A 27,778-nucleotide genomic window follows, 5' to 3' on the forward strand; every position below is an offset into this window, starting at 1 on the left:
ACACTGAGGAATGGTGGGAGGGGCTTTTAAACTCTGTTCCTGTTCCTATTAGGTCCAAGGGGACCATCTCTCTGGTGGCTGTCATGGTGGACGAGGAATAAAAACTGATGTTTTTTATTGGGGAGGGGATTTTTCAAATTTTTATTTTTTTTTACTTATGTATAGGACATAGCACTGATCAGTATTATCGGTGATATTCTGCTCTCTCTCAGACCAGAGCAGAAGACCCCGGGACACAGCCGGAGCCAGGAGATGGGACCTCTAGCCGCCATGCTGGATGAACTGATCCCCGCGGCATCGCTGCGATCATCCATTCAAAGTACCGCACTGCCGCTATCTGTATTGATCACGGCATCTGAGGGATTAATAGTTGACATCCGCACGATCGCGGATGTCCGCCATTACCGGCGGGTCTCTGGCTGCTGATAGCAGCTGGGACCTGCCAGGCATGACGCGAACACCACTCCGATGCTCGCGATCATGGGGGCACGTAAATGTACCTCACGGTGCGTTAAGTACCACGTCACCGTGACGTACATTTACGTCCATTGTCATTAAGGGGTTAATGGTAAAAATTACATTTATTCTGTGGTCCAATTTAATTAACCCCTTGGGGACCAAGGGTTTTTCAATTTTTTTGCACTTTAGTTTTTTCCTCCTCACCTTTTAAAAATCATAACCCTTTCACCCTTGCACCTAAAAATCCATATGATGGCTTATTTTTTGCGCCACCAATTCTACTTTGTAATGACAGTAATTTTACCCAAAAACTACGGCAAAACGGAAAAATCATTGTGCGACAAAATTTAAGAAAAAACATAACAAAACGGTAATTTTGTAACTTGGTTTACGTTTCTACGCAGTTAGGAAAAAAAATTACATCTTATCTTTATCCTGTAGGTCCATATGTTCAAAGTGATACCCTACTTACACAGGTTTGATTTTGTCGTACTTCTGGAAAAAATCATAACTACATGCACGAAAAATTTTTGCGTGTATGCCATTGATGGTGCAGTTTAATTAAAGATCTATTTTTATAATTCAGACATTTCCGCACGCGACAACACTTTTTATTAACACTTTTTAAAAATGGGAAAAAGGGGGGTGATTCAAACTTTTATTTCACACTTTTTTTTTGCAGTGTTATAGCTCACATAGGGGGCTATAACACTGCACACACTGATCCCTGCAAAGCCATAGCTTTGCATTGATCAGTGTCATCGGCGCTTGACTGCTCCTGCCTGGATCTCAGGCACGGAGCAGTCATTCGGCAATCTGACGTGCAGGAGGCAGGTAAGGCACCCTCCAGCTGCGTCCTAGCTGATTGGGACTGAGCTGGCGGGAGAATTTTAGTTTCGCTTTAGCCGTGGTGATCAGCTTTGAATGCCGCGTCTAAAAGTTCGCACCATTAGCCACGGCCGTTTTAAAAAAAAAATGTTTTACCATAAAATGGGGGGGGGGGATTTTTCACTTTTTTTTTTTTAAACTTTAATAGTCCCCATACAATCCTTTGCATAAGTAGCACTGATCAGTGTTCTGTCATCTTCTGCTCTGGTCTACTCGATCTCAGACCAGAGCAGAAGGTGAGGGGACCTCAATGCACCATTCTGGATGATTGGATCCCATCAGTGCTGCGGGCGATCCGATTAGCCATATTTCTGAACGCACTGCCGCATCTGAGGGGTTAATGGCAGACATCTATCAGCAGCCGTGCACGATCCGGGCATCGCTCCGATGCTCAGTTTCATGTATAGGACATAAATATACATCTTGGTGTGCTAAGTACCACAGCACCAAGACGTAAATTTAAGTCCTTTGTCGTTAAGGGGTAAAGAAAAAAAAAAAAAGAAAAAATTGTTCTATATAGCAGGTAAGACCGCACCAGGGACCACCATACATGCAAGCGGTTGCCCAGGCTGCCAGCCCAGGAAAAATGGACAGCAATTTCAACAAATCACCGCACAAGTAGGTCTTGGATCAAAATATTTTGACCCAAGACCTACTTGTGCGGTGATTTGTTGAAATATAATATATATTTTATATTTTATTTAAAAAAAAAATGTATGTTTAAAATTGCCCTATTTTGACCACAACTAATTTTCCACATATATAGGGCTGAATGAGGATTTGTTTGCACTGGGAAATGTAGCTTTTATTGGTATCACTTTTGGGCAACTTTATCTTCACTTATTTTTAAATGTAATGGGACAAAAAAAAAAAAAAAAAAAAAAAAAAAAATGCAGCAAATTTGCACTCTCAGGATCATTAAAGTATACCTGTCAACAAACTTTATACAATTGAGAATACTATTATATGTATATTTGTAATATACATTGGTTAAAAATGGTATATTTTGTCCCTACAGCTATTGTCTGGGTGTCTATGAGGAGTCCAAATACAGGAAGTGAGGGTGGACAAGCAGGTCTCCGTGCAGTAAGAAAAAGCAGGACAGTGTGCACTGAGGTTCTATAACATGCTCCTGGCTCATACATCAGGATGATTGACAAGCCAGGAGCCTGCACTGAGCCCTGCTTGTCCTGCCCTCACTTCCTGTTTTTGGACTCCTCATAGAGACACACAGGCAATAGCTACAGGGACAGCATTTTTTCACCCAAAAATATACACAATTTTTAATCAATGTATATTCCAAATATACATATATTATCTACATTGTATAAAGTTTGTTGATGACAGGTTCACTAACATTTTGGTTGGACATTTAAGCACGTGCCGAATAGTGATGAGCGAATTTACAGTGATTTGATTGGTCACAAACTTCTCGGCTCGGCAGTTGATGACTTTAGCCTGCATAAGTTAGTTCAGCTTTCAGGTGCTCCGGTGGGCTGGAGTCTCTCTCCTAGGATTGTATCCACCTTTTCCAGTCCAGCGGAGTACCTGAAAGCTGAGTTTATGCAGGCTAAAGTCAGCAACTGCCGAGCAGAAAAGGTCTTGACAAATCGAATCACTGTAAATTCACTCATCTCTAGTGATGATACCAAATATGTTTATTTTTTTGCTCTTTGGGGTACAATGGGAAAAAGGAGCAATTGAAGTTTTTTATTGTGGGAAGGCGCTTTTACATTTTTTTTTAAACACTGTCTCCATAGGGGACTATTTATAGCAATCATAGGCATAAAACGAATTGTAAAAACAAGCCCTCCCCCCACAAAAAAAAATTGCCAAAATGTGATTGTATTTTCAGTTTCTCATTACAATCCATTTTGCCGTATGTTCTATGGTAAAATGAAAAGTGTCCTTACAAACAAACAATTGGTTGTGCACGGGGATAAAAATAATTATATATATAAAAATTAAAATAAGAAAAACACAACACCATGTACAGCAGAATAAAACAGACCATAGAACATCAGGCTTCCATTTTCCAAGACATTTCTTTATTAAAGAATAGTCCAGACAAGCAGATGAAGATAAGGTTCCACAGAAACAAGTGATTTACTGATCTTTCAACTCCTTCAGTCTTCTGATGGCAGACTTCACTGTGACAGCAGAGGTGGTGCTGAAACAAAAGTGTATATATTTAAGACACTTCCATAATGGCATGATGATTTGATCTTTGTTTAATGGAGCAACAGAATGTTAAGTATTCTACTTGAGTAGATATTACAATTTATTCATCAGGTAAACTAGGGCTCCTTTCTAGGATCAAGAACTGCAAATTGATGAAGAGCATCATTTCTCCTGCTTCTATAAAGTTAATGCAATAAAAAAAATAAAAAAATAAAAAACACAGACAGACACTGAGCAGCAGGGACCAGGCACCAGAAGCATCCCCTCCCCTTAACCCCACACAACCATGATGTGTAAACTTGCAGTATATTCATTATTTAAGTTATTCCTCCAGAACATGTTAATGGGTCACCCACTGTTGGTAAAAACAGCAAGGTCTGTCAGGGACAAATGCTTGTGATGTGGGGGAATAACCCCCTTTACCTAGTGTAAAGGCTGAGGGGATCATGTTTACACACCTGTACAACCACATACTAAACAGCGTTTATAAAAGAGATTTTTTTTGTACTCACCGTAAAATCTCTTGTAGCCTTAATAGAGACCATGGGTTTTATGCTGCTGCCACTAGGCACAAAGAAAAATCTGCTCCTCCAAGCAGGATATACCCACCCACAGGCACAGAGCTAATCAGTTTCACAAAGCAGCAGGAGAAGCCAGACCACAAAAAGCACAATGTCCAAAAAGGACACCAGAAAGCAAGAACAGGTAACAGAACAACCTGACGAACCACCATAAATTGGTGGGTTCTGTATCCCCCAATGAAAGTACAAAAATAAACACAAAAATACACCAAGCTAAAACGGATTAGCTCTGTGCCTATGGGCAGGTATATCCTGCTGGGAGGAGCAGATTTTTTTTTGCCTAGTGTCAGCAGCATAATACCCATGGTCTCTGTGTCCTCCAATGAGGCAACCAAGAAATATGCATTTGTAAAATTAGATTTGTTTCCCACATAGTGTTGGGGGGCAAAAAAATAAAAATAAAAATCACTGGCCAAATGTTAGCACAGGCAGTAGTGGAATACAGAACACTTTGCAAGATGCTTTGCGCCCCCTCCCACCCAATTTTGGGAGTGTTTTACAGTGTCAGTGTCAGCTGTAGGTATGGTGTTTTTAAATCAGTTTGACAATTTTCTCCATTGGACCTTCATTTTTCCCCTGCAAATGTAAAGGTGTGCTGCATTTTTTTATCCCTACCTCACAGTAGTCAGTACAAATCTTTGAAAATGATCAAAGAATCATTAGAAAAAGGAGACTGAAAAAGTATTGCATTATCACTTTTGTACTGCACTGTATAAGTGTTTTCAAAACCGTGTATCGTCAGATTTTGAAAAAACAACTCTCAGCATGCCCAGACTGTTGTACTTTTGACACAGCTGAAGACACACTGTTTGGAAAACACTGCTGTAGAACATGCAGGTACATCACATTTTGGCTAAGTGAACACCCATTCAGGGCCTCTGCTGCAGATTCTGTTCAGGGTCAGCTTATTAGGAGAGAACTGGCCAAAAAAAAAATATATATTTATTGCTACTTTTAACTAATTTGAATCTGAGAAGAGCCTGGGATGCAGATTTAAACGTAGCTCCAAATTGTTAAGGCAATATAGCTGGCCCAGCTCCTCATTTACATCATCTAATATCAATGCTCACACCTAGTTTTCTCTACTTACTTGTAGGTCCAGGCTCCTCCTGCTACAATTTTCATGCAAGAACCACAGCGCCAGATTCCGACAGCCTTTCTCTTCATCTTGGTCTAACAAAAAATATTACAATATTACACCTTACACACAAGAACTGAACTCTATTTTAGCCAAGATTTTACAGCCTGCATAACAAGAGAAGTAAGTTTACCTTGCCACAGAAGGAGCATGTGTACTTGGCATGTTGGCTGATTTCAATTTTCTTGACCATCTTCCTTAGGGAAGCACCATAACGGGTCCCATATTTACCCACAATGCCGACCTTCTTGGTGCGTTTGGCCTGAAAGAAAACAGTTACAGTAAGGCTCTGAGAAAGTCATGAAAGTAGTTTGCACGACAGACAATGTATTGATATTGCTAAAGACCTCCTAGAATTTGCTTTATATACATACAATTCAGCACCTACACAGGACATTTACTGTATATACTGTACCTAGGCTACGTTGATTAGGTTTTATAGGATGCCTCTTTACATGGGCACAGTCATGACAAAAAATAAAAAATAAGAAAAAAAGAAAATAACTTTGTTCGAGACAGATGTTTTGATTGGTCAGACCACAGCCAATTTCTAGAACGAGTCGGGAGAAGTGCGCTTAGTGCATTCTCTCCTGGCTGTCACGTGACCAAGACCTTCACATATAGGACCATCTGGCTTATATAACCAAAGAGCAGGTAGAGAAGTGTGGGGTAGCACCTAAAAATTCAACTAAAAACTTGACATGTCAAAAGAACTAAACTTTTGATAGGTACACAACACAAACTCCCATGTCACAAAGTTTATACAGTATATACAGTAAAGGCAAAGCCACAAAGCTAAAATCTACCCCAGTCTCCACATATAAACCCACGCACTTATGCGTGTAAAATATATCTATTTTCCGCTGACTTGAACGGGAAAATATACACCAGTGTTTCCCAACCAGGGTGCCTCCAGCCGTCTCAAACCTACAACTCCAAACAAAGCTGTCCGGGCTTGCCTCGTCAATTTTGTGCACATTTCTGCATGGAACCCCTGGAGAGTTCTGCCATGATAAAATCTGCACCACAACCAGCAGTGTTCAGATCTGGACTCAAAGCAACTTTCGGTCTCTGCAAGGCTGCATTCACTTCGTTTTTACATTACGGGTGCCAGATCCGGCTGGGGGAGGGGCAAACCTGGCTCTCCCGTAACCCCAGCCGGACCAGCGCTGAACGCCATTTACTTTAATGAGCCGACCGGAGTCAAATGGTGACTCCAATCGGCTCATTTTTGACCCGTATGCGGTTTCCTGGCCGGACCTAAAACAATAGTATACTACGGTTTTAGGTCCGGTCACAAAACCGGATACGGGTCAAAAATGAACCGATCAGAGTCCCCGTTTGACTCCGGACGGCTCATTAAAGTAAACTGAGTTCAGCACTGGTCCGGCTGGGGTTACGGGAGAGCCAGGTTTGCCCCTCCACCAGCCGGATCCGGCACCCGTAATGTAAAAACGAAGTGTGAATGCAGTCTAATCCTGTGTTCCCCAACCGGGGTGCCTCCAGCTGTTGCAAAACCAACTCCCAGCATGCCTGGAAAGCCAAAGGCTGGTTTGGAAACACTGGTTTAATCATGTAAACAAGGCCTTAATGTGTCCATGCCAACTATTGTTATACAACAGGGAAATGTCCCTTGAAGTGACAGCAACATTACAGTGACACCTAACACTTTAAGGAGAACTCCAGAATACAAAAATTGTCCCCCATACTGCCGGCAGTAAAATAATAAATATATACCTTCCTTCGCTCCCCTGGTAACCCACTCCGGTCTCCACCACGATACTCTTCCTGGTTGCTGGCGAGTCATACTGCACTCAGCCAATCACCGACCACAGCAAAGTCCCGACTCGGCCGGCGATAGGCTGAGCGACAGTGTGATGTTTTCGGCCCAGGCAGCAGGTGCCGGTGTAGTGAAGAATTGTGTGTCTTGAAGCGTTCTCACACTGCCGCTCAGCCTATCAGTTGGGACTCAGTGATTGGCTGAGCGCAGCATTACTTGCTGACCACCGGCAACCAGGAAGAGGATCGCGGCGGAGACCGGAGTGGGTTACTCCCGGCAGTATGGGGGACAATTTTTGTATTCTGGAGTTCTCCTTTAACCCATCCTTACCCTCCATAGCATTTACATAAACACATCCACTCCTATGCAGCATACATCCTATAGCAGTGTCTGCCAACCAGTGTGCCTGCAGCTGTTAAACTACAACTCCCTGCATGCACACCAGGAATTGCAGACTTGCAACAGCTGGAGGCACACTGCCCTAGAGATCTAGTATTATAGCCTATGAACATGAGCAGGAGAGATGCCGGATAGCAATACCTGTGTAGAGAAAGTGGTGCAGTTGCCTATAGCAGCCATATTGCTTTTACTATTAAGGCCTCAAACATAAAGGCAGCACTGACCGGTTGCTATGGGCAACTGCTTCCCTTGTATAAAAATGGGAGGACTACAAGTACCAGCACGGATATCAATCAAGTGTCATTAACGGCAAAGGGAAGACCTCCACGCGTGAAACATAATCGAGATCCCCGGCCTCCTCAACCCGGCAGTCATAAACCCCCACAACTGCGCCAAACATCACCAATATGAACATGGACCGAGAGCCCGCACTGTGCAGGTAACGGAGGACACGCGGAGAGGGCTCGGGGACGTGTCCCGGTAGCGGATGATAACGGATAAACAATCCTAATACACAGAGAAGGAAGACTCTCTCACCATCTTCTTCCAGGACCCGAGCGGAAAGGGAGGAGCCTAGTGCGCATGCGCGATTTACAGCGGACGCACCAGGAAGTGGCCACAGAGAGCGTCGCTTAGTCTCGGTGGTTTATTTTTTTTCCAGTCCTCCAAGGCTTCAGGAGGAGATTCGTTTATAGCTTTGTGTCGGTGTGGAACGGTTACCGGCACCATGTCGTCCTCCAGCGCTCTCAACAAACAGCCCCCTATCCAGTCTACGGCCGGAGCCGTGCCTGTCCGCAATGAGAAAGGTAAAGAGGCCGTGTGAAGCTGGTGGCAGGCGGAGGGGAGTGTTGTGGTAGGCCGCAAAGATGTATACAGCAGGATGGTACTAGAAGCACAGGGCTCCCATCTTCTGGCGGGGTTCATGCCAGTAGGGGGCGATAGACGGCTCCAGATTGCTGTATAGAGGGGAACATATGCTAAAGAGCAGTATTTCCCAACTAGAGTGCCTCCAGCTGTTGCAAAACTACAACTCCCAGCATGCCCGGACAGCCGAAGGCTGTCCGGGCATGCTGGGAGTTGTAGTTTTGCAATAGCTGCAGTCACCTTGGTTGGGAAGCACTGCTGTAAAGAATTAGTCATCCTTCTATGGTGGCAGAATGGTTAAAAGCCTACAATATGTTTATAAATACATTAAAGGGGTATTCCAGGCCAAAACTCTTTATTTATATATATATATATATATATATATATATATATATATATATATATATCTCAACTGGCTCCGGAAAGCTAAACAGATTTGTAAATTACTTCTATTAAAAAAATCTTAATCCTTCCAATAGTTATTAGCTTCTGAAGTTGAGTTGTTGTTTTCTGTCTAACTGCTTTCTGATGACTCACGTCCCGGGAGCTGTGCAGTTCCTATGGGGATATTCTCCCATCATGCACAGCTCCCGGGACGTGACATCATCATTGAGCAGTTAGACAGAAAACTTCAGAAGCTAATAACTATTGGAAGGATTAAGATTTTTTTTAAAGAAGTAATTTACAAATCTGTTTAACTTTCCGGAGCCAGTTGATATATTTGCCTGGAATACCCCTTTAAGATCACCATATGCATTTATTTATTTTTATCCATGGACGAGCTGTGTGTGAACAAACACAACTCAGGATATAAGTGTGAGCAAACACCATGTCATGTCATCTGTGACAGTGATCCCCCAACCTGTGGTTCTCCAGCTGTTGCAGACCTAGAACTCCCAGCATTCCCAGACTGGGCATGTTGGGAGTTGTAGGTTTACAATAGCAACTGATGGATATAGTCAGAAGGGACATAAGTCACATAGCCTTATAATAGCAGAAAGTGCTGGTTCCTAGTTTCTCCATTGATCTGGACTCCTGTGGAGCACAGTACCATCTATTAACCATGACTGATCAGGTGGGGGGCTCCAACAGGCAGCCAAGAAAAAAACAAATACACAGCTAAAAAAAAAAAAAATAAAGGGAACACTAAGAGAACACCTCCTAGATCTGAATGAATGAACTAATCGTATGAAATACTTTCGTCTTTACAGTTGAATGTGCTGACAACAAAATCAGCCAAAAATGATCAATGGAAATCAAATTTATCAACCCATGGAGGTCTGGATATGGAGTCACACTCAAAATCAAAGTGGAAAACCACACTACAGGCTGATCCAACTTTGATGTAATGTCCTTAAAACAAGTCATAATGGGGCTCAGTAGTGTGTGTGGCCTCCACGTGCCCTTATGAACTAGGGATCGACCGATTATCGGTTTGGCCTATAATTTTGGACATTATCGGTATCAGCAATTACCTTGCCGATAATGCCCCACCCAAACTCCCTACCCCCCCCCCCCCACCCCGACCATCGCCGCCGCTGCCCCATTGCCTCCCTCCATCCCCGGTGTTATAATTACCTGTTCCCGGGGGTCCGCGATCCTTCTGGCTCCTGCGCTGTTGCTGTGCGCTGCGTAATGACGAGTGACGTCCCCAACGCAATGTCACCGCCAGTACGCACAGTGACAGCACAGGATGCCGACGGAGCCATAAGTATCGCGGACCCCCGAGAACAGGTAATTATAACACCGGGGATGGGGCAGCAGCGATATGTGGGCAAAGGATTGGGGGAGGCGATGGGGGTAGCGGCATGTGGCCAGAGGATGGGGGGAGGCAATGGGGCAGCAGCGGCGGTATGTGAGCAGAGGATGGGGGGGGGCCATGGGGCAACTGTGGTGGTTAGACTCAGGACAGGCAGGGGGAGAGAAGCGGGCAGCGGCGGCGGTCTCTGGCACCGCAGAAGCCACTGCAGTTCATTGATTTAAAGCGCCCACTTTAAATCATTGCTCTGCAGTGGCTTTTGCCCTGCCGGGGGGGGGGGGGGGGGTGTTGAAATAGCCGACAACTTATACCGTAATATCGGTATCAGTTATCGGCTATCGGCCTGAAAGGTGACAGATTATCGGTATCGGCCCTAAGAAAATCAATATCGGTCGATCCCTAGTATGAACTCCCTACAACGCCTGGGCATGCTCTTGATGAGGTGGCGGATGGTCTCCTGAGGGATGTCCTCCCAGACCTGGACTAAAGCATCTGCCAACTCCTGGACAGTCTGTGGTGCAATGTGGCGTTGGTGGAGGGAGGAAGACATGATGTCCCAGATGTGCTCAATCGGATTCAGGTCTGGGGAACGGGTGGGCCAGTCAATAGCATCAATTCCTTCCTCTTGCAGGAACTGCTGACACACTCCAGCCACATGAGGTCTAGCATTGTATTGCATTAGGAGGAACCCAGGGCCAACTGCACCAGCATATGGTCTCACAAGGGGTCTGAGGATCTCATCTCGTTACCTAATGGCAGTCGGGTTACCTCTGGCAAGCAAATGGAGGGCTGTGTGCCCCCCCCCCCCCAATGAAATGCCACCCCACACCATTACTGACCCACCGCCAAACCGGTCATGCTGGAGGATGTTGCAGGCAGCAGAACGTTCTCCACGGCGTCTCCAGAATCTGTCATGTCTGTCAGATGTGCTAAATGTGAACCTGCTTTCATCTGTGAAGAGCACAGGGCGCCAGTAGCGAATTTGCCAATCTTGGTGTTCTCTGGCAAGTGCCAAATGTCCTGCACGGTTTTGGGCTGTAATCACAACCCCCAACTGTGGATGTCGGGCCCTCATACCACCCTCATGGAGTCTGTTTCTGACCGATTGAGTGGACACATGCACATTTGTGGCCTGCTGGAAGTCATTTTGCAGGGCTCTGGCAGTGCTCCTCCTTGCACAGGCGGAGCTAGCGGTCTTGCTGCTGGGTTGTTGCCCTCCTACAGCCTCCTCCACATCTCCTGATGTATTGGTTTATCTCCTGGTAGCGCCTCCATGCTCTGGACACTACACTGACAGACACAGCAAACCTTCTTGCCACAGCTTGCATTGATGTGCCATCCTGGATGAGCTGCACTACCTGAGCCACTTGTGTGGGTTGTAGACTCCGTCTCATGCTACCACTAGAGTGAAAGCACCGCCAGTATTCAAAAGTGATCAAAACATCAGCCAGGACGCATAGGAACTGAGAAGTGGTCTGTGGTCACCACTTGCAGAACCATGACTTTATTGGGAGTGTCTTGCTAATTGCCTATAACTTCCACCTGTTGTCTGTTCCATTTGCACAACAGCTTGTGAAATTGATTGTCAATCAGTGTTGCTTCCTGAGTGGACAGTGTGATTTCCCAGAAGTGTGATTGACTTGGAGTTGCATTGTGTTGTTTTAAGTGTTCCCTTTTAATTATTATTTTTTTTTTTTTTGAGTAGTGTAGATCCATTTGGTGGTTAGATCATCAAAAGATGTTGCTGAAGTTTTTGTTCAGGCTTCCATTAAGATCAGTGGGATTTTGCTGCAAGTGGATTCCGCATGAAATTTCCCTAATGAGCATGGGCCCTTTATTGTTACAAAAATACAGACTATGTGCAGAGCCACATTATGACCATCTGAAGTTCAATTCCCTGGACTAATCCTTATCAGACACTTATCCCCTTTCTCAGGATAGGGGTAAGTTTTTGGTTGCGGGGGTCCTATCTTGGGCACCCTCTGCAATGTCCTGTATGGGACCCATCTATTTACCCACCTTCTTGGATGAGTGCAAGTGATGGTCTGTTCAACCAGTCACAGAACAGTATATACAGAGAAAAAGGACCCCAACTGACACTTTGTACCTACCAGCATCATACTTTTTATAGTGGTGTCAAATATGATCCTACATATTTAAATCGTGGGAACTCAAAATACACTGAATGTACCACAAAACTACAATAAGAGTTCATTCAAGCCACTGGTTAAAATGTAATCAATCTTTATTGCGACAAATAATAAACATACTCAACGTACAAGACAAGGTGTGAAACAGAGATAAACTCCGGACCGCCGCAGAGATATTTATAATTAAATGAATATATAATATTGCACTAATGCTTGCCACAGAACAGGTAAGTAGAAACGGTCCCTTACAGGAGATCGGGGGTTCCAGCGGTCGGACTACCCATGATCAGAGATTTATCAAAACCTGTCCAGTGGAAAAGTTGCCCATAGCAACCAATCAGATCGCTTCTTACATTTTTCACAGGTTTTTTCACAAATGAAAGAAGCGATCTGATTGGTTGCTATGGGCAACTCAGCAACTTTTCCTCTGGACAGGTTTCGACAACCTTCTCTCCTATAAGTTCAGTTCCCTGGACTACCCCTTTAACACAATCTGAGTATTGGGCTCTGGTCACACTGACCTCAAGCCTTCCGTTACAACAGACCATGAGGGCAGTGAAGGACCATTCAAATGACAAATAACTATGTTTGATGGACCCCCAGTGACTTAGAGTATAGATTCTGTTTCGGTGTCCATTGCTTTAATGGGAAGAATAATGCAGCTTACTTACAGAACTACTGAAGGAGGCTCTGAATGGAATCTGTCACAGTAGTATAAATGAAGCCTTCTACAAACACAAACTTGTAATACCCTCTTAGAATATAAACTTATTGAGCCATCACCACATCTCTACCACTATGTCATGCTGTCCCCAAACTGGGCAACATGTATATTATCCCTGGATTAAAACTTATCACCTCTCCACACAATGGGGGATAACCTGCTAATTAGAAATAATATCAGAAATGTGTTTGACTGCTTGGACCCCCACCAGTCACAAGAATGGGGGGGGGAGGTAACATGTGTTAGTGCAGAGCAGAGTCAAAAGTTCTCCTGTATCTATAGGGTAGCAGCAATTGCTGGATAGGAGCAGTGGCTGAACATTCACGCTGCTCCATTCGACCGGTGTGATCAGTAGGGCACCATCACAGTCACATACATTTTACCTATCCTTAGGATAAGTTTTAAAGTTCATCTGTCACCTGCTACCAGCATTGCCAAATGAATCAAATTATGAGACAGCATATATGGCACTAATAAAGATGGTAAATTTTTTATTTTGCTTGTTCGTGTAGTAAAAAATCAAAAAAGTATATTCAGCCAGAGTCAACTTGAAGTCTGATCTGTATTTTAGGTGAAATCTCGATGGAAAAGGTGAAGGTCAAGCGTTATGTCTCCGGTAAAAGACCAGACTATGCTCCTATGGAATCTTCAGATGAGGAGGATGAGGAGTTCCAGTTTATTAAGAAAGGAAAGGAGCAGGAGGTACAGGATGTACAGGAACCGCCTGAAGAAAGCACCAGTGATCCTCGTCTGCGTCGATTGCAGAATCGTATAAATGAGGATGCGGAGGAAAGGTAATCCCATCTCTTTATATCCTCTCTTTTGGGCAAATCACTTACATGTTAAGCTACTTGTGTTCACTGTTACTTTTAAGGGCTGTTTAGTTTTTTTTTTTTTTTTTCAAATGTATCCCCCTCAATCATATTAATTTCCAGATGGATTACAATGGAGTATTGATTGAAATGTTGGATGAATAATGGACTGTTAACCGTTTTATTGGACAGATTGGCCAGACACAGGCAGATCGTGGAGCCTGAGGTGGTGGGTGAAAGCGAGTCAGAGTCTGAGCCAGGTGAGGAATGGCATGTGGAACGACAAGAAGACACCAGTGAGGAGGAGGAAGAAGAGGTGGATGATGAGGTGAGTTGTGACATAGTTTCAGGGTCTCTTTTCTAATGAAGTATTACAGTCCAGCTAATCCCTATATAATGGATACAATTTAAATGTGTAAGCAGTACCTTTTTAAGAGTCTTGAACCATGTGGAATGTGAATAATTTGCTGTAGAAGTCATCAGGAGGTTCCATATGCAGTGGGGCAAAAAGTATTTAGTCAGCCACCAATTGTTCAAGTTCTCCCACTTAAAAAGATGAGAGGCCTGTAATTATCATCATAGGTAGACCTCAACTATGAGAGACATAATGAGAAAAAGAAATCCATAAAATCACATTGGGGAGATTTATCAAAACCTGTCCAGAGGGAAAGTTGCCCATCGCAACCAATCAGATCACTTCTTTCATTTTTCACAGGCCTTTTCAGAAATGAAAGGAGCGATCTAATTGGTTGCTATGGGCAACTCAGCAACTTTCCCTCTGGACAGGTTTTGATAAATCTCCCCCATTGTCTGATTTTTTTTTTTAAAGAATTTATTAGCAAATTATGGTGGAAAATAAGTATTTGGTCAGTAACAAAAGTTCATCCCAATACTTTTTGTTGTTCTATGGGGTTGAGATCTGAGACTGGCTAGGCCACTCCAGAACCTTGAAATGCTTCTTACAAAGCCACTCCTTAGTTTTCCGCACGGTGTGTTTGGGATCATTGTCATGCTGAAAGACCCAGCCACGTTTCAACTTCAGTGCCCTTCCTGTGTGAAGGAGGTTTTCAGTCAAAATCTCACGATACATGGCCCCGTTCATTCTATCCTTTACACGGATCAGTCGTCCTGGTCTCTTAGCAAAAAAAACAGCCCCAAAGCATGATGTTTCCACCCCCATGCTTCACAGTAGGTATGGTGTTCTTTGGATGCAACTCAGCATTATTTCTCCTCCAAACACGACAAGTTGGAGTTTTTACCAAAAAAGTTCTACTTTGATTTCATCTGACCATATGACATTCTCCCAATACTCTTCTGGATCATCCAAATGCTCTCTAGCAGACAGGCCAGGACATGTACTGGCTTAAGCAGGGGGACACGTCTGTCACTGCATGATTTGAGTCCCTGGCAGCGTAGTGTGTTACTGATGGTAGCCTTTGTTACTACGGTCCCAGCTCTTTGCAGGTCATTCACTAGGTCCCCTCCCCTTGTGGTTCTGGGATTTTTGCTCACCATTCTTGTGATCATTTTGACACCGAGGGGTGAGATCTTGCATGGAGCCCCAGATCGAGGGAGATTATCAGTGGTGTTCCATTTTCTAATAATTGCTCCCACAGTTGATTTCTTCTCACAAAGCTGCTTGCCTATTGCAGATTCAGTCTTCCCAGCCTGATGCAGGTCTACAATTTTGTTTCTGGTGTCCTTCGACAGCTCTCTGGTCTTGACCATAGGGGAGTTTTTGGAGTGTGACTGTTTGAGGTTGTGGACAGGTGTCTTTTATACTGATAACAAGTTCAAACAGGTGCCATTATTACAGGTAACGAGTGGAGGAAAGAGGAGACTCTTAAAGAAGTAGTTACAGGTCTGTGAGAGCCAGAAATCTTGCTTGTTTGTAGGTGACCAAATACTTATTTTCAATCAAAGCCAAAGGATATGTATTTTTTTTGGCCAAATTGACACCCTCCTGACCATAGATTCCAGCATTCACTGGTGATGTAGCTCTAATATTTTTGTTTAGTAGCCTGCACTTAGGTGTCTCACACACCAAATTGTCGTGCTCATTGTGCTGCAATATATTTTATTTTATTGAGGCACCATCAGGGGTCCATGCACTTATAGTGGATGTCATTCACTCCTCATATTCTGCAGGTGATTCACTTGCTCACACTCTCGCATGCAATGGGCATTTGGGTCTCTAACACCCTATATACTTTAATGGGGGTCTCATACACCCTCCGGTAGGCCCCTCTGAGTCTCTCACACACTCTATTATGCGCCCCTGGTGCTTAGTGCTATTAGGAGGTTCAATATGTGCTCATTCCTTTTGATACATGATTTCCAATTGCTGCTGAGAGTCTTTGTCTGAAAGTGTCACCAGCCTCCCCAACGTTTCGCCAGAGTACTGGCTTTGTCAAGGGCAATAGGCTCATTGGGGGAGATTTATCAAAACCTGTGTAGAGGAAGAGTAGTGCAGTTGCCCATAGCAACCAATCAGATAGAGGGGCATACCGGAGGGTGCGTGAGACTCCCAATAACCTGTCAAATTGAAAGCATTCAAATATGCTGGCATCAGGAGGAGCTGAGCAATTTAATATACAGTTTTGTTGTAAATGTTAGGATAACTTGTCCTTTATCCATGTAAACCTCACTGCTCATTGTTAACCAAGTAGTCATGACTCCCTGACGCTAATGACTGTTTTGTGACCAGGGTGTTATACATTTATGCATTTTTATTTCAGCTCTTTGTCATTTTCTGTTAGGAAATTGAGCGTCGCCGTTCACTGATGCGGCAAAGAGCTGCAGAGAGGAAAAATGATGAGATGGAAGTGATGGAGGTAGAAGATGAATGGAAATCAGGAGCAGAATCTGAGTCCGAGTCAGAATATGAGGAATACACAGATAGTGAAGATGAAACTGAACCAAGACTGAAACCAGTTTTTATTAGAAAGTAAGTATAGGTGCTGTTACCAAAAATCCACTATTCTCCTCTGACTTGCTGATGGCAATCATTACAATAATAATATGTGTTTTTGAAAAATGTAAAAGTAGGTGAAGTAGAGCTGCTTCTTGGCACCACACTTCCACCTACACTTTTGTTAGTAATGGTTAATGTTTGAAGCCTGTTGCCTCTGACATAATGTGAGATGTCCAACTGCAAAGGTAATTTCCCGGAAGCAAAAAAAATTACTTTTTAATGAATCCTCCTTTTTCAGGAAGGACAGAGTAACTGTGCAGGAAAGAGAAGCTGAAGCTATTAAGCAGAAAGAAGCAGAGGCAGAAGCCAAGCGTTTGGCAGAGGAAAGACGTAAATACACCTTAAAGGTAAGTATTGGTTATAGATCAGAGAAATGACATTACAACTGTCCGAGATCAAAGTGGTGTCATCCTTTCTTGTCTTGCAGATTGTAGAGGAGGAGACAAAGAAAGAGATAGAGGAGAACAAGAGGTCTCTGGCTGCACTGGATGCTCTTAACACAGATGATGAGAATGATGAGGAAGAGTACGAGGCTTGGAAAGTACGAGAACTTAAACGTATCAAGCGTGACCGTGAAGAAAGAGAAGCGTATGTATATATATATTTTTTATATTAGCATTATATTCATGTCTATTTGTAACGGCACATCAGATTCATGTTTACATGATGAATTTTTCTAGCAGATTCCACTTATTTGACCAACACACTTAACCCCTTAACACCCCATGACCTACATTTACGTCATGGACACGACCGCGAGCACCGGATTGGTGCTCGTGTCATGCGCGGCAGGTCCCAGCTGCTGTCAGCCGGGGACCCGCCGGTGATGGCGGACATCAGCGATTGCGCCGATGTCCGCCATTAACTCACCTGCCTCCGTCCGTCTCAAAGAGCTTTCTGCTCTGGTTTGAGATCGAGCAGACCAGAGCAAAAGATGACCGATAACACTGATTAGTGCTATGCCCTATGCATAGCACTGAACAGTTTTAGCAATCAAATGATTACAATAAATAGTCCCCTATGGGGAGATAAAGGGTGCGTTCCCAGAGGGCGTATACGCAGCGTATTTGACACTGCGCAAAATGTATGGCAGCAGCGGGAAATACGCTGCGTATCCCTTGCTCACTATACACACAGGGCTTTCCGGCGACAGCCCTATGTGTGTAGTGAGTTTTGGAGGCGGAGCCGCGCGTCACAGATACGCCGGCACACGGCCCCGCCTCCAAAACTCACTACACACATAGGGCTGCCGCCGGAAAGCCCTGTGTGTATAGTGAGCAAGGGATACGCAGCGTATTTCCCGCTGCTGCCATACATTTTGCGCAGCGTCAAATACGCTGCGTATTCGCCCTGTGGGAACACACCCAAAAAGTGTCATAAAAAAAAAGGGAAAAATATAAAGTAATAAAATTGAAAAATCCCCTCCCCAATAAAAAGGTAAAATGTCAGTTTTTCCCATTTGACCCCCAAAAAGTGTAAAAAAAATGAATAAACATATTTGGTATCGCCTCGTGCGTAAATGTCCGAACTATCAAAATATAATATTAATTATCCCGTACGGTGAAGGGCGTAAAGGTTAAAAAAATTCAAATCCATCAAGGAAGAGCTGTCACATTTTGTTTTTGTTTTTTCTGTGATATGGATTTCAAATCTGCATTAGAAAAAATGAATGGAACACGTTTTTTCATGCAGTTTTCATGTGAACTCTTATGCAACATTTTGTCAGAATTGTGACAATGTGACAAAAAGTGACAACTTGGACCTAATATACTCTGATAAAAAAAAAAGTTTTTGTGTCCGGCCATGGTTTCACTTTTGTATAAAAAAATGTATAGAATTCATCACACAAGGAGTGTTATTGCCTTTAAAATAGCTGTGGAATAAGTATATTTGTTATCAATTATGGTTATAACTTTTTTTTTTTTTCTTTTTGTTATAATAGGGTGGAGAAGGAGAAGGCTGAGATTGAACGTATGCGCAACATGACAGAGGAGGAGCGCAGAGCAGAACTTCGTGCCAATGGCAAGATAATAACCAACAAAGCACTGAAAGGGAAATACAAGTTCCTCCAGAAATACTACCACAGAGGAGCCTTCTTTATGGTAGGAGATGATTTTGTGACTTATGTGAAACCTCTTTTTATTTCTTTTGTTTTTTTATTAATTTTTTGCATTTTTTTTTTCCCCCTTTAGGATGAAGATGATGACGTGTACAAAAGAGATTTTAGTGCTCCTACATTGGAAGATCACTTTAACAAAACTATTCTACCTAAAGTCATGCAGGTACAGCTTTTTATTGTTTGTACATCTGACCAACTGAAACCTGGATTTACTGTAGTGATGTGTGTTACAACTTATTTTTCTATGAATGCTGTTGTTTGATATTTTTGATATTTTAAAGTTCTTATAAAATACTTGACATGTCCACCTATCAAAATCATTGGTTTATATAGATAAAGCTGCATAGAAGGTTTGATCATTTTGAAAATAAACTGCATTGCTCTTTTACTTGTCTGGAGTTTAAGCATGTTTCTCTATCGGCTCCATTGGGGGATACAGACCTTGGATATATGCTGCTGTCACTAGGTGGCTTGACACTATGGCAACAAGAAAAGTCAGCCCCTCCCAGCAGGATATACCCGCCCACAGGCACCTAAGCTAATCAGTTTTAGCTTAGTGTCTGTAGGAGGCACACGCTGGTCTGGTGTTCCCCAGACCTGGTCGCTTATTTCTTATTTGTTAGTTAGGGACGTTTAGTTTTTTTCTCCCTTTATATTCTTTAGGTGGGGTCTCAGAAACCCGGTGTTCACGGTTTCCCCATTTTCAAAGAAGGGGCACAGACATCGAGTCATGTACTGTCAACCCCTTCTCGCCAATGGTCAGCGCCTGGGGTTGTACCTCACTGGTCAGGGTCCCCCTATTTTCCATGCTTGTCTCGCTGTCTCAGCCCGGCATTATGCAGGCGACTAAATGCTGACTGAAGACTTCATAGGTAAGTTTCTACAGACAAGGTGAGTATTTTTCTCTTTTTTTTTTATTTTTTTTTCCCTGCAGGTTTCCTACATTCTGCACCTCTGAATTTAGAGACCACTTCTGTTATCCCTTACCATTCTGCCTGCTTGGCTACCCTGTCATGGGGGGGGGGGGGGGGGAATTGTGTTCTGTGTGGTGGGGGACCAGGTTTTTTTCTATTTTAATACAGCCTGGGGCATTTTTGCTTTTAGCTGACTAACTCCTCTCTGAGCACTTTCGCTTCGCTCGCATCTCATGCGATGCGAACGGAGCGCCTGGTCCAGTCATTCGTTCCTGTCGGCAGCGGTGCGGACGCTGCCGACGGCTCCCCCTTTCTCCCGGCTTTCTCATATACTATTAGCCGGCTGTCCGGGAGGTGATTCTTTTTTTTTTTTTTAAAGGCCCGTGGCATTTAAGAGCTGACTTACTCCTCTCAGACACCTACACTTTTTCTTCGCTCGCATCTCATGTGATGCGAGCGGAGCGCCGGCTTCAGTCAGTCATCCCTGCTGGCAGCGGTACGTATATATATATATATATATATATATATTATAATTTGCTGGCTTTCTGGGGTTAATTTATTTTAATCGACACAGGTTTCTTGTCGGGGCTTAGCCCCGCCCCCTCCCGATTGGTGGGATTTGCAACCTATGAGCTGAGGCTCCAATCAGCGCACACAGTGGCCCCTGTGCAGCCAATCAGAGGCAACCTTCCTCTGGACCGCACCTTTTGCTTCATTAGTCAGTTCTTCTCCCCCTCACGGCTCTCCTCTCTGCTTTAGACCGGAGTTCTCCTCACAGCTTTTGCTTCTCTGCAGAGGGACACATACACCGGGTGAGGCCTTTTCAACTTATTTTTCTAAGTAGTTATGTCCGAACCCAGAACTGTTCATCCAGTCAGGTGCCAGGGGCCTTGGTCACCTATTATACCTGTACGGGTTGCAAATCAAAAATGCCTGGTTCGGCTGAACCTACCTGTCCTACCTGCACCCCCCGTCCCTCCTGGTATTACTACCCAGGATGCCCCACCAGAATGGCTGTCTTACCTCTCCCAGTCTATTTCTGACTTGGCACGGGTCTCCCGTTCTGTGGTGACTGCTTTGGAGAGGTCCTCTCGTCACCAACCCACTAGGGGGACTCTCCCTCTCCACATTTTAGGCACTCTCACAAGCGTCATAGGGGTCAGTCCTCAGACTCATCTCCAGAGTCCGCTAGCAGGAACCGGCGCTCTCCTCATAGGCATCGCCCCTCTACTTCTGCACCCCGTCAGCGCCCATCTTCCAGGGGCCATTCTCCTGGTCGCAGCTCTCGTTCTCCAGATCTGCATACCAGGTCGGCTTTGCCTTCATCCAAGGCTGCGACTGGAGGCAAGAGTTCTTTATTACCTCAAAATAAATCTCACCCCTCTACCTTTCGTCGAAAGTCGACCTCCTTTCGTTCATTTGCCTCCAATAAGGGCACCAAACAGGCTGTTTTCCGGCCAAAACGGGCACTCGCAAACCTACCTCCGCCTGAAGGGACGCCCCCACCCGCAGATTTTTCTCGGTGGGAGGGCGCCTTTTACTCTTCCAGGACATCTGGATCAACCAGGTGCAAGACTCCTATGTCCGGGATGTCGTTTCCAGCGGCTAACGGATCGAGTTTGCTTCCTTCCCAAAGGATCTCCACTGTCTCTCCATCGCAGGATCCTTCTTCCTCCCAGGTGTCGCCAGTCTCTTCTCTGGTGGCTACAAACCCCTCTTCTGGGGTTGGGGAGGTCCTTTCTTCCTCTTCATTGGCAGGTCGTGACGGCGGATGCCAGTCTCAGCGGTTGGGGAGGGAGTTTTCAGAGACCGGACAGTCCAGGGCCTCTGGTCCTCTCGAGAAGCCCTTCTCCCCATCAATATCTTAGAATTGAGGGCAATCTTTCTTTCTGTGTCATTGGGAGCACCTTCTTCGGGATCTCTCTGTTCATGTCCAGTCGGACAACTCCACAGCTGTGGTGTATATCAATCGCCAGGGAGGCACGCGCAGCTCAGCGGCGATGGCAGAGGTTTCAAAGATTCTTTTTTGGGTGGAACTCAGAGTTCCCTCCATCTCGGCCATTCACATACCGGGAGTGGACAATTGGGAGGTGGATTTTCTCGGCCGACCCCGGCGAGTGGTCCCTTCACCCAGAGGTATTCGCAATCATCTGGGGCCCTCCGGACGTGGATCTCTTTGCGTCCCGCCACAACCGAAAAGTTCCTCGCTTTGTGGCAAAGTCCCAGGATCCCCTGGCCCTAGCCACGGACACCCTAGTGGTTCCCTGGTCCAACTTCGTCCTCCCCTATCTCTTCCCTCCTCTTCCCCTGCTTCCCAGGATACTGAGAAAACTCAAAGCAGAAGGCGTTTCCGCCATCCTCGTGGCTCCAGACTGGCCCCGGCGGGCGTGGTACGCGGATGTGCTTCATCTAGTGGACGACGTTCCACTACGCCTCCCTCTCCGACCTTCTTTCTCAGGGTCCTTTTGCCACCCCAGTTTACCATCTCTTCATTTGACGGTGTGGAGACCGCGGTTCTGAGAGCCAGTGGATTCTCTGACAAAGTTGTTTGCACTGTGATCAGGGCTCGCAAGCCCTCTTCTGTGAAGATTTACTACCATACTTGGTGGTCTTATTTTGGTTGGTGTGAATCTAACTCCTTTTTTCCAATTACGTTTTCTCTCCCATGACTTCTTTCATTTTTACAGTCGGTGTTGGAGCAACATTTGGCCCTTAGTTCCCTTAAAGGACAAGTTTCGGCTCTTTCCATTCTTTTTCAGCATCCTCTAGCCTCTGATCCTCATGTTTGGACATTTCTCCAAGGGGTGGCTCACGCAGCTCTGCCTTACAGATCACCCACTCCCCCTTGGGATCTGAACTTGGTGCTCTTCAGGGCGCTCCTTTTGAACCCCTCAGGGACTGTCCCCTTCGTCTCCTCACCTGGAAAGTGGCCTTCCTTATTGCAGTCACTTCTATTAGGAGGGTTTCTGAGCTGGCGGCTCTCTCCTGCCGCTCTTCTTACCTGGTCATCCACCAGGATAAGGTTGTTTTCCGTCCGGTGCCTTCCTTTTTACCTAAAGTTGTTTCTGCCTTTCATCTCAATGAGGACATTGGGGGAGATTTATCAAAACCTGTGCAGAGGAAAACTCGCCCAGTTGCTCATAGCAACCAATCAGCTTGCTACTTTCACTTTTAGGAAGGCCTGTGAAAAATGAAAGAAGGGATCTGATTGGTTGCTATGGGCAACTGGGCAAGTTTTCCTCTACACAGGTTTTGATAAATCTCCCCCATTGTCCTTTTGTCTTTCTGTCCAGCCCTATCTCATCCCAGGGAACGCTTGCTCCACAAGCTTGGAAGAGTGACTCCTTCTTCATTCTCACAGAGGGTCGTCGTAAGGGTCTGCCTGCTTTGAAGGACACCATTTCTAGGTGGATCCGGTCTGCTATTTCAGAAGCTTACTGCTGCAAGGGGAAGACCCCACCCTTCAGGGTCTCTGCTCATTCCACTCGTTCTGTTGGCGCCTCCTGGGCCCTTCGTAACGAGGCTTCGGCCTCGCAAGTTTGTAAGGCGGCCACCTGGTCGTCTTTGCATACTTTTACAAAGTTTTACCAGGTTCATACCTTTTGCATCAGCTGATGCTAGTCTGGGTCGTAAAGTGTTGCAGGCGGTGGTGGTCCAGCCTTCCCCCTGACTGGGTTTCTGTGCCCACCCTAGGGACTGCTTTGGTACGTCCCAAGGTCTGTGTCCCCCAATGGAGCCGATAGAGAAAAGGAGATTTTTGTACTTACCGTAAAATCTCTTTCTCGAAGGATCCATTGGGGGACACAGCACCCGCCCTTATTTCCTCTGGTGTTCCTGGTTGTTACCTGTCCGAGGGTGTGTTCAGTTACTTTTTATTCTGTGGTTTCCTCGGACGGTTCATGTTTTTTTTCTGACCTTTTGGTCCTCTCCTTCTGCTCTGGGACTAAAACTGATTAGCTCAGGTGCCTGTGGGCTGGTATATACTGCTGGAAGGGGCCACATTTTCTTAGGGACAGCAGCATATACCCAAGGTCTGTGCCCTCAATGGATCCTTCGAGAAAGAGATTTTACAGTAAGTACAAAAATCTCCTTTATGGTCCTTGTTGGAAACTGGTAACAATCATGTCAATGGTAATGTTTCTGTAAGCTTAGCTGAACTTCTAAAAATCCGTTTCTGCTATGCCATAATGTGCTATTTAAAACAGCCATTTATGAAAACAGATTTATTTTAAATAAAAAAATTATACATTGAGCCAGCATGATATGCTTGTAATAGCAAATTCTGTCCTGCCTTATGATACAGACTGTAATTCAGGACCAGTACAAAATGAGTAATGCAATGCGAGTATACAGCTGTTTTATATGTACATTCTTTGTATATATGTTAACTGTTAAAATGGTTTTAGAAACCAACACCTGCCAGTAAAGTATATTCTATGTATGTCCAGCTTTAGTATAAATTGGGTTTTTGAGTCTCATTTATTTTCAATTAATACATTTCTTTGATCTTTTCACTTCAGGTCAAAAACTTTGGTCGTTCTGGTCGAACAAAATACACTCATTTGGTTGATCAAGACACAACTTCATTTGACTCTGCCTGGGGACAAGAGAGCGCCCAGAATACAAAGTTCTTTAAACAGAAAGCAGCCGGTGTAAGAGATGTATTTGAAAGGCCATCTGTGAAGAAGAGGAAAACTTAATGGATCACCTTCAATTTCTTTGATTCCCATAGGCTACAATCCCACGCAGCAGTTTCTGTTTTATCTTTTGGAAAACTGCTGCTGCAGTTTTTAGCCAGAAGCAGAAGGGAGTTAAAAAGAAACACAAAATAAAGGAATTACTTACTCTTCTGCTTCATGCTGGGCACACTTCTGGCATTGGCTCAAAGACTTCAGTGGCAGATTTACAATAACGCAAAGAAAAAAAAAACTGCAACTGCCATGTTTGATTGTGGTCATAGACTAAATCCAATGATGTACTTTTTGTGCATGATTGACAGTCCTATTGACTGATTTGACTATTTGTGGTCGTAATGTAAATAATTTCCCTGGACTGTATATAGACATCTTTTTAAATTTACAATGAGTGTCTGGTTTGCTCAAGTCTTTTGTTGCAGGACAATTTCAAATACATGATTTTTTTTTCTTGCTGCCTACTCTGGTAATTTTGGCATTCTTGAGGACAACTAAAACATAATCATAAATTTAATGTACTGGATGTAGTTGCCACAAGCTGAAACCTTATATAGGCCCTCATCGTCTGAATGTCTAAAGGGCTCCAAAGCACCAACACTTAACCCCTTAAAGGGGTACTCCACCCCTAGACATCTTATCCCCTATGCAAAGGATAGGGGATAAGATGTCAGATCGCCGCGGTCCCGCTGCTGGGGAGCCCTGGGATCCCCGCTGCGGCACCGCGCTCTCATTACAGCACAGAGCGAGTTCCCTCTGTGTGTAATGATGGACGATACGGGGGACGGAGCAGCGTGACGTCATGGCTCCGCCCCTCGTGACATCACGGCCCGTCCCCTTAATGCAAGTCTATGGGAGGGGGCGTGACTACATGCAGGAAAATTTATACGTTTAAAATTGTCATCTTCTGACCCCTATAACTTTTTTTATTTTACCGCGTATGCGGCTAATTTTTTGCGCCGTGATCTAGTTTTTAGCGGTACCATTTTTGCATTGATAGGACTTATTGATATAAAGTGTCCAAAAATACACTATTTTGGACGTTGGAATTTTTTTGCGCGTACGCCATTGACCGTGAGGTTTAATTAACAGTATATTTTTATAATTCGGACACTTCCGCACGCGGCGATACCACATGTTTTTTTATTTACACTTTTTTTTTATGGGAAAAGGGGGGTGATTCAAACTTTTATTAGGGGGAGGAGTTAAATGATCTTTATTGACTTTTTTTTTTTCCTCCCCACCTTTTTGCAGTGTTAGCTCCCATAGGGGGCTATAACACTGCACACACTGATCTTTTACATTGATCACTGGTTTCTCATAGGAAACCAGTGATCAATGGTTCTGCCGCTTGACTTCTCATGCCTGGGTCTCAGGCACTGAGCAGTCATTCGGCGATCGGACACCAGGAGGCAAGATAGGAGACCCTCCTCGTGTCGTACAGCTGTTTGGGACGCCGCGGCGATCCCGAACAGCTCCCTGAGCTAACCGGCAATGTTTTACTTTCACTTTAGACGCAGCGTTCAACTTTGAACGCCGCGTCTAAAGGGTTAATAGCGCGCTGCACCACGATCATTGCCTCGCGCTATTGGCCACGGGTCCCGTCCGTTGTTAGAGCCCGGGCCCGACCCGCTATGATGCGGGGCCACGACGTTATGGAAAGGGAAAGGACTCAAGATGTACCTGTACGTCCTTGGTCCTTAACGGGTTTAAGGGGTACTCCGGTGGAAAACAATTATTTTAAAATGAACTGGTGCCAGAAAATTAAACAGATTTGTAAATTACTTCTATAAAAAAAAATGTAAGCCTTCCAGTACGTATCAGCTGCTGTTGTCATCTACAGGAAGTTGTTTTCTGCCTGACCACAGTGCTCTCTACTGACACTTCTTTTCATTTTAGGAACTGTCCAGAGCAGGATAGGTTTTCTATGGGGATTTGCTCCTACTCTGGACAGTTCCTAAAATGGACAGAGGTGTCAACAGAGAGTACTGTGGTCAGACAGATAGAAAGTTATTTTCTTTTTGAATTTCCTATGGATCATACAGCAGCTAAGGACTGGAAGGATTAAGATTTTTTTTTTTTTAATAGAAGTAATTTACAAATCTGTTTAAATTTCTGGCACCAGTTGATTTGATTTTTTTTTTTTTTGCCAGTGGAGTACCCCTTTAATCCTTCCAGTACTTATCAGCTGCTGTATGTTCCAGAGGAAGTTCTTTTCTTTTTGAATTTCTTTTCTGTCTGACCATAGTGCTGTTTGCTGACGCTTCTGTCCATTTCAGGAAATGTCCAGAGCAGGATAGGTTTGCTATGGGAATTTGCTTCTTCTCTGGACAGTTCCAGACATGGACAGAGGTGTCAGCAGAGAGCACGGTTGTCAGACAGAAAATAAATTCAAAAAGAAAAGAACTTATTCTGGAACATAAAACTGATAATTACTGGAAGGATTAAGATTTTTATGTCATGGTGGATATAACTGGACATAAGATGGACACAGGAAGATGCTGAGCAGAGGAATGTGGATTGACCCTGCTGTGTATGTCTGGTCTGGGTGGGGGCTGGATGGACACAGGAAGATGGGGGGCAGACAACTTGGAGACCCTGGAGATGCCTTCCCCCCCCCCCCCCCTACAGGAATCTGGGTAGATAAGAAGAGCTGGGTGGGGGACTCTGAGTGTAGTGTGTGATGTCCCAGAGACGGGAGCTGATGCTAGTACAGAGCCTGCTGGGACCTGCAGTACCCCGATAGCTGAGGAGTCGTCTGATGGAGTTGCTGTGTTGATCTCTGGGGTGAGAGTTGCTGCCAGTACAACCTGCCCTGGAGATTGTGCCCCAGAATCTGGAGAATTGCTGGGATAGAGGAGCTGAGGCTGCCCTCTGGAACAAGGAATCGTGTTGGAGTTATCTGTGGACAATACATTGGAGTGTTGGAACCGGAGCTGAATCCCGGGATCTGCAGTTTGTTCCTTCCCTGTGCCCAGTGACTGTGCCATTCTGTTGCCCATTGTTTGCCCAGACTCCGGATCACCCCTCATCGGTGTGGATTGTGTGTTTTGTTTTGTGATCTCTGCCAATAAACCTGGTGCTGTTCTCCCATCTCCTGTTCTGTTAATTGTGTGACAATCCTTACGTGTTGAACCCTGTCACATTTTAAATAGAAGTAATTTACAAATCTTAATTTTCTGGTGCCAGATGATTTTTAAAAAAAGATGGATTATTACGTAACGATTATTCGTTTTTCATTATTCGAGTCCATCATGACAGCACCACTGAGATTATCCGCTGTAGCTCTAATAGGAACAGGAAACAGAGAGGTTAAATAGGCCCATCCACCCCTCAGTGGTTTTA

At 44.6% G+C, this 27,778-nt stretch overlaps 2 protein-coding genes across 4 annotated transcripts; one reads left to right on the forward strand and one right to left on the reverse strand.

Moving 5' to 3' along the window:
• Window positions 1-3,373: 3,373 nt before the first annotated feature.
• Window positions 3,374-8,101, reverse strand: RPL37A (ribosomal protein L37a). Of its 3 annotated transcripts, none has more exons than XM_056572046.1 (4): window positions 7,964-8,101; window positions 5,381-5,509; window positions 5,200-5,282; window positions 3,374-3,517 (listed from the first exon to the last, which is right to left on the reverse strand). In XM_056572046.1, exons 1-4 carry the CDS (start codon window positions 7,964-7,966, stop codon window positions 3,454-3,456), a joined length of 279 nt encoding a protein of 92 aa, XP_056428021.1. In that variant the 5' UTR covers window positions 7,967-8,101; the 3' UTR covers window positions 3,374-3,453. The 3 variants fall into 3 exon arrangements, with proteins under 3 accessions (XP_056428021.1, XP_056428020.1, XP_056428019.1); XM_056572045.1 differs by lacking the exon at window positions 7,964-8,101 and adding an exon at window positions 7,830-7,856; XM_056572044.1 differs by lacking the exon at window positions 7,964-8,101 and adding an exon at window positions 7,568-7,621.
• On the forward strand, window positions 8,018-27,526 carry MFAP1 (microfibril associated protein 1). Its single transcript, XM_056572043.1, has 9 exons — window positions 8,018-8,232; window positions 13,495-13,717; window positions 13,928-14,063; window positions 16,495-16,682; window positions 16,948-17,056; window positions 17,137-17,297; window positions 18,652-18,811; window positions 18,902-18,991; window positions 24,263-27,526. The coding sequence occupies exons 1-9, from the start codon at window positions 8,154-8,156 to the stop codon at window positions 24,440-24,442; spliced, it is 1,326 nt and encodes a 441-aa protein (XP_056428018.1). The 5' UTR covers window positions 8,018-8,153; the 3' UTR covers window positions 24,443-27,526.
• The last annotated feature ends 252 nt before the right edge of the window (window positions 27,527-27,778 follow it).

This window comes from Hyla sarda, chromosome 4 (assembly GCF_029499605.1).
Source record: "Hyla sarda isolate aHylSar1 chromosome 4, aHylSar1.hap1, whole genome shotgun sequence".
Taxonomy (NCBI): Eukaryota; Metazoa; Chordata; class Amphibia; order Anura; family Hylidae; genus Hyla; species Hyla sarda.

Bases quoted from the DNA above. Each gene is read 5' to 3' on its own strand.
- RPL37A (XM_056572044.1), bottom strand. From the start codon at position 7,606: ATGGCTGCTATAGGCAACTGCACCACTTTCTCTACACAG. The intron at 5,510-7,567 runs GTATTGCTATCC...GTTTTCTTTCAG, and splicing joins GCACCACTTTCTCTACACAG to GCCAAACGCACCAAGAAGGT. The intron at 3,518-5,199 runs GTAAGTAGAGAA...CTTTTGTTTCAG, and splicing joins GGAGGAGCCTGGACCTACAA to CACCACCTCTGCTGTCACAG.
- MFAP1 (XM_056572043.1), top strand. From the start codon at position 8,154: ATGTCGTCCTCCAGCGCTCTCAACAAACAGCCCCCTATCCAGTCTACG. The intron at 17,298-18,651 runs GTATGTATATAT...TTGTTATAATAG, and splicing joins GACCGTGAAGAAAGAGAAGC to GGTGGAGAAGGAGAAGGCTG. The intron at 18,812-18,901 runs GTAGGAGATGAT...TTCCCCCTTTAG, and splicing joins ACAGAGGAGCCTTCTTTATG to GATGAAGATGATGACGTGTA.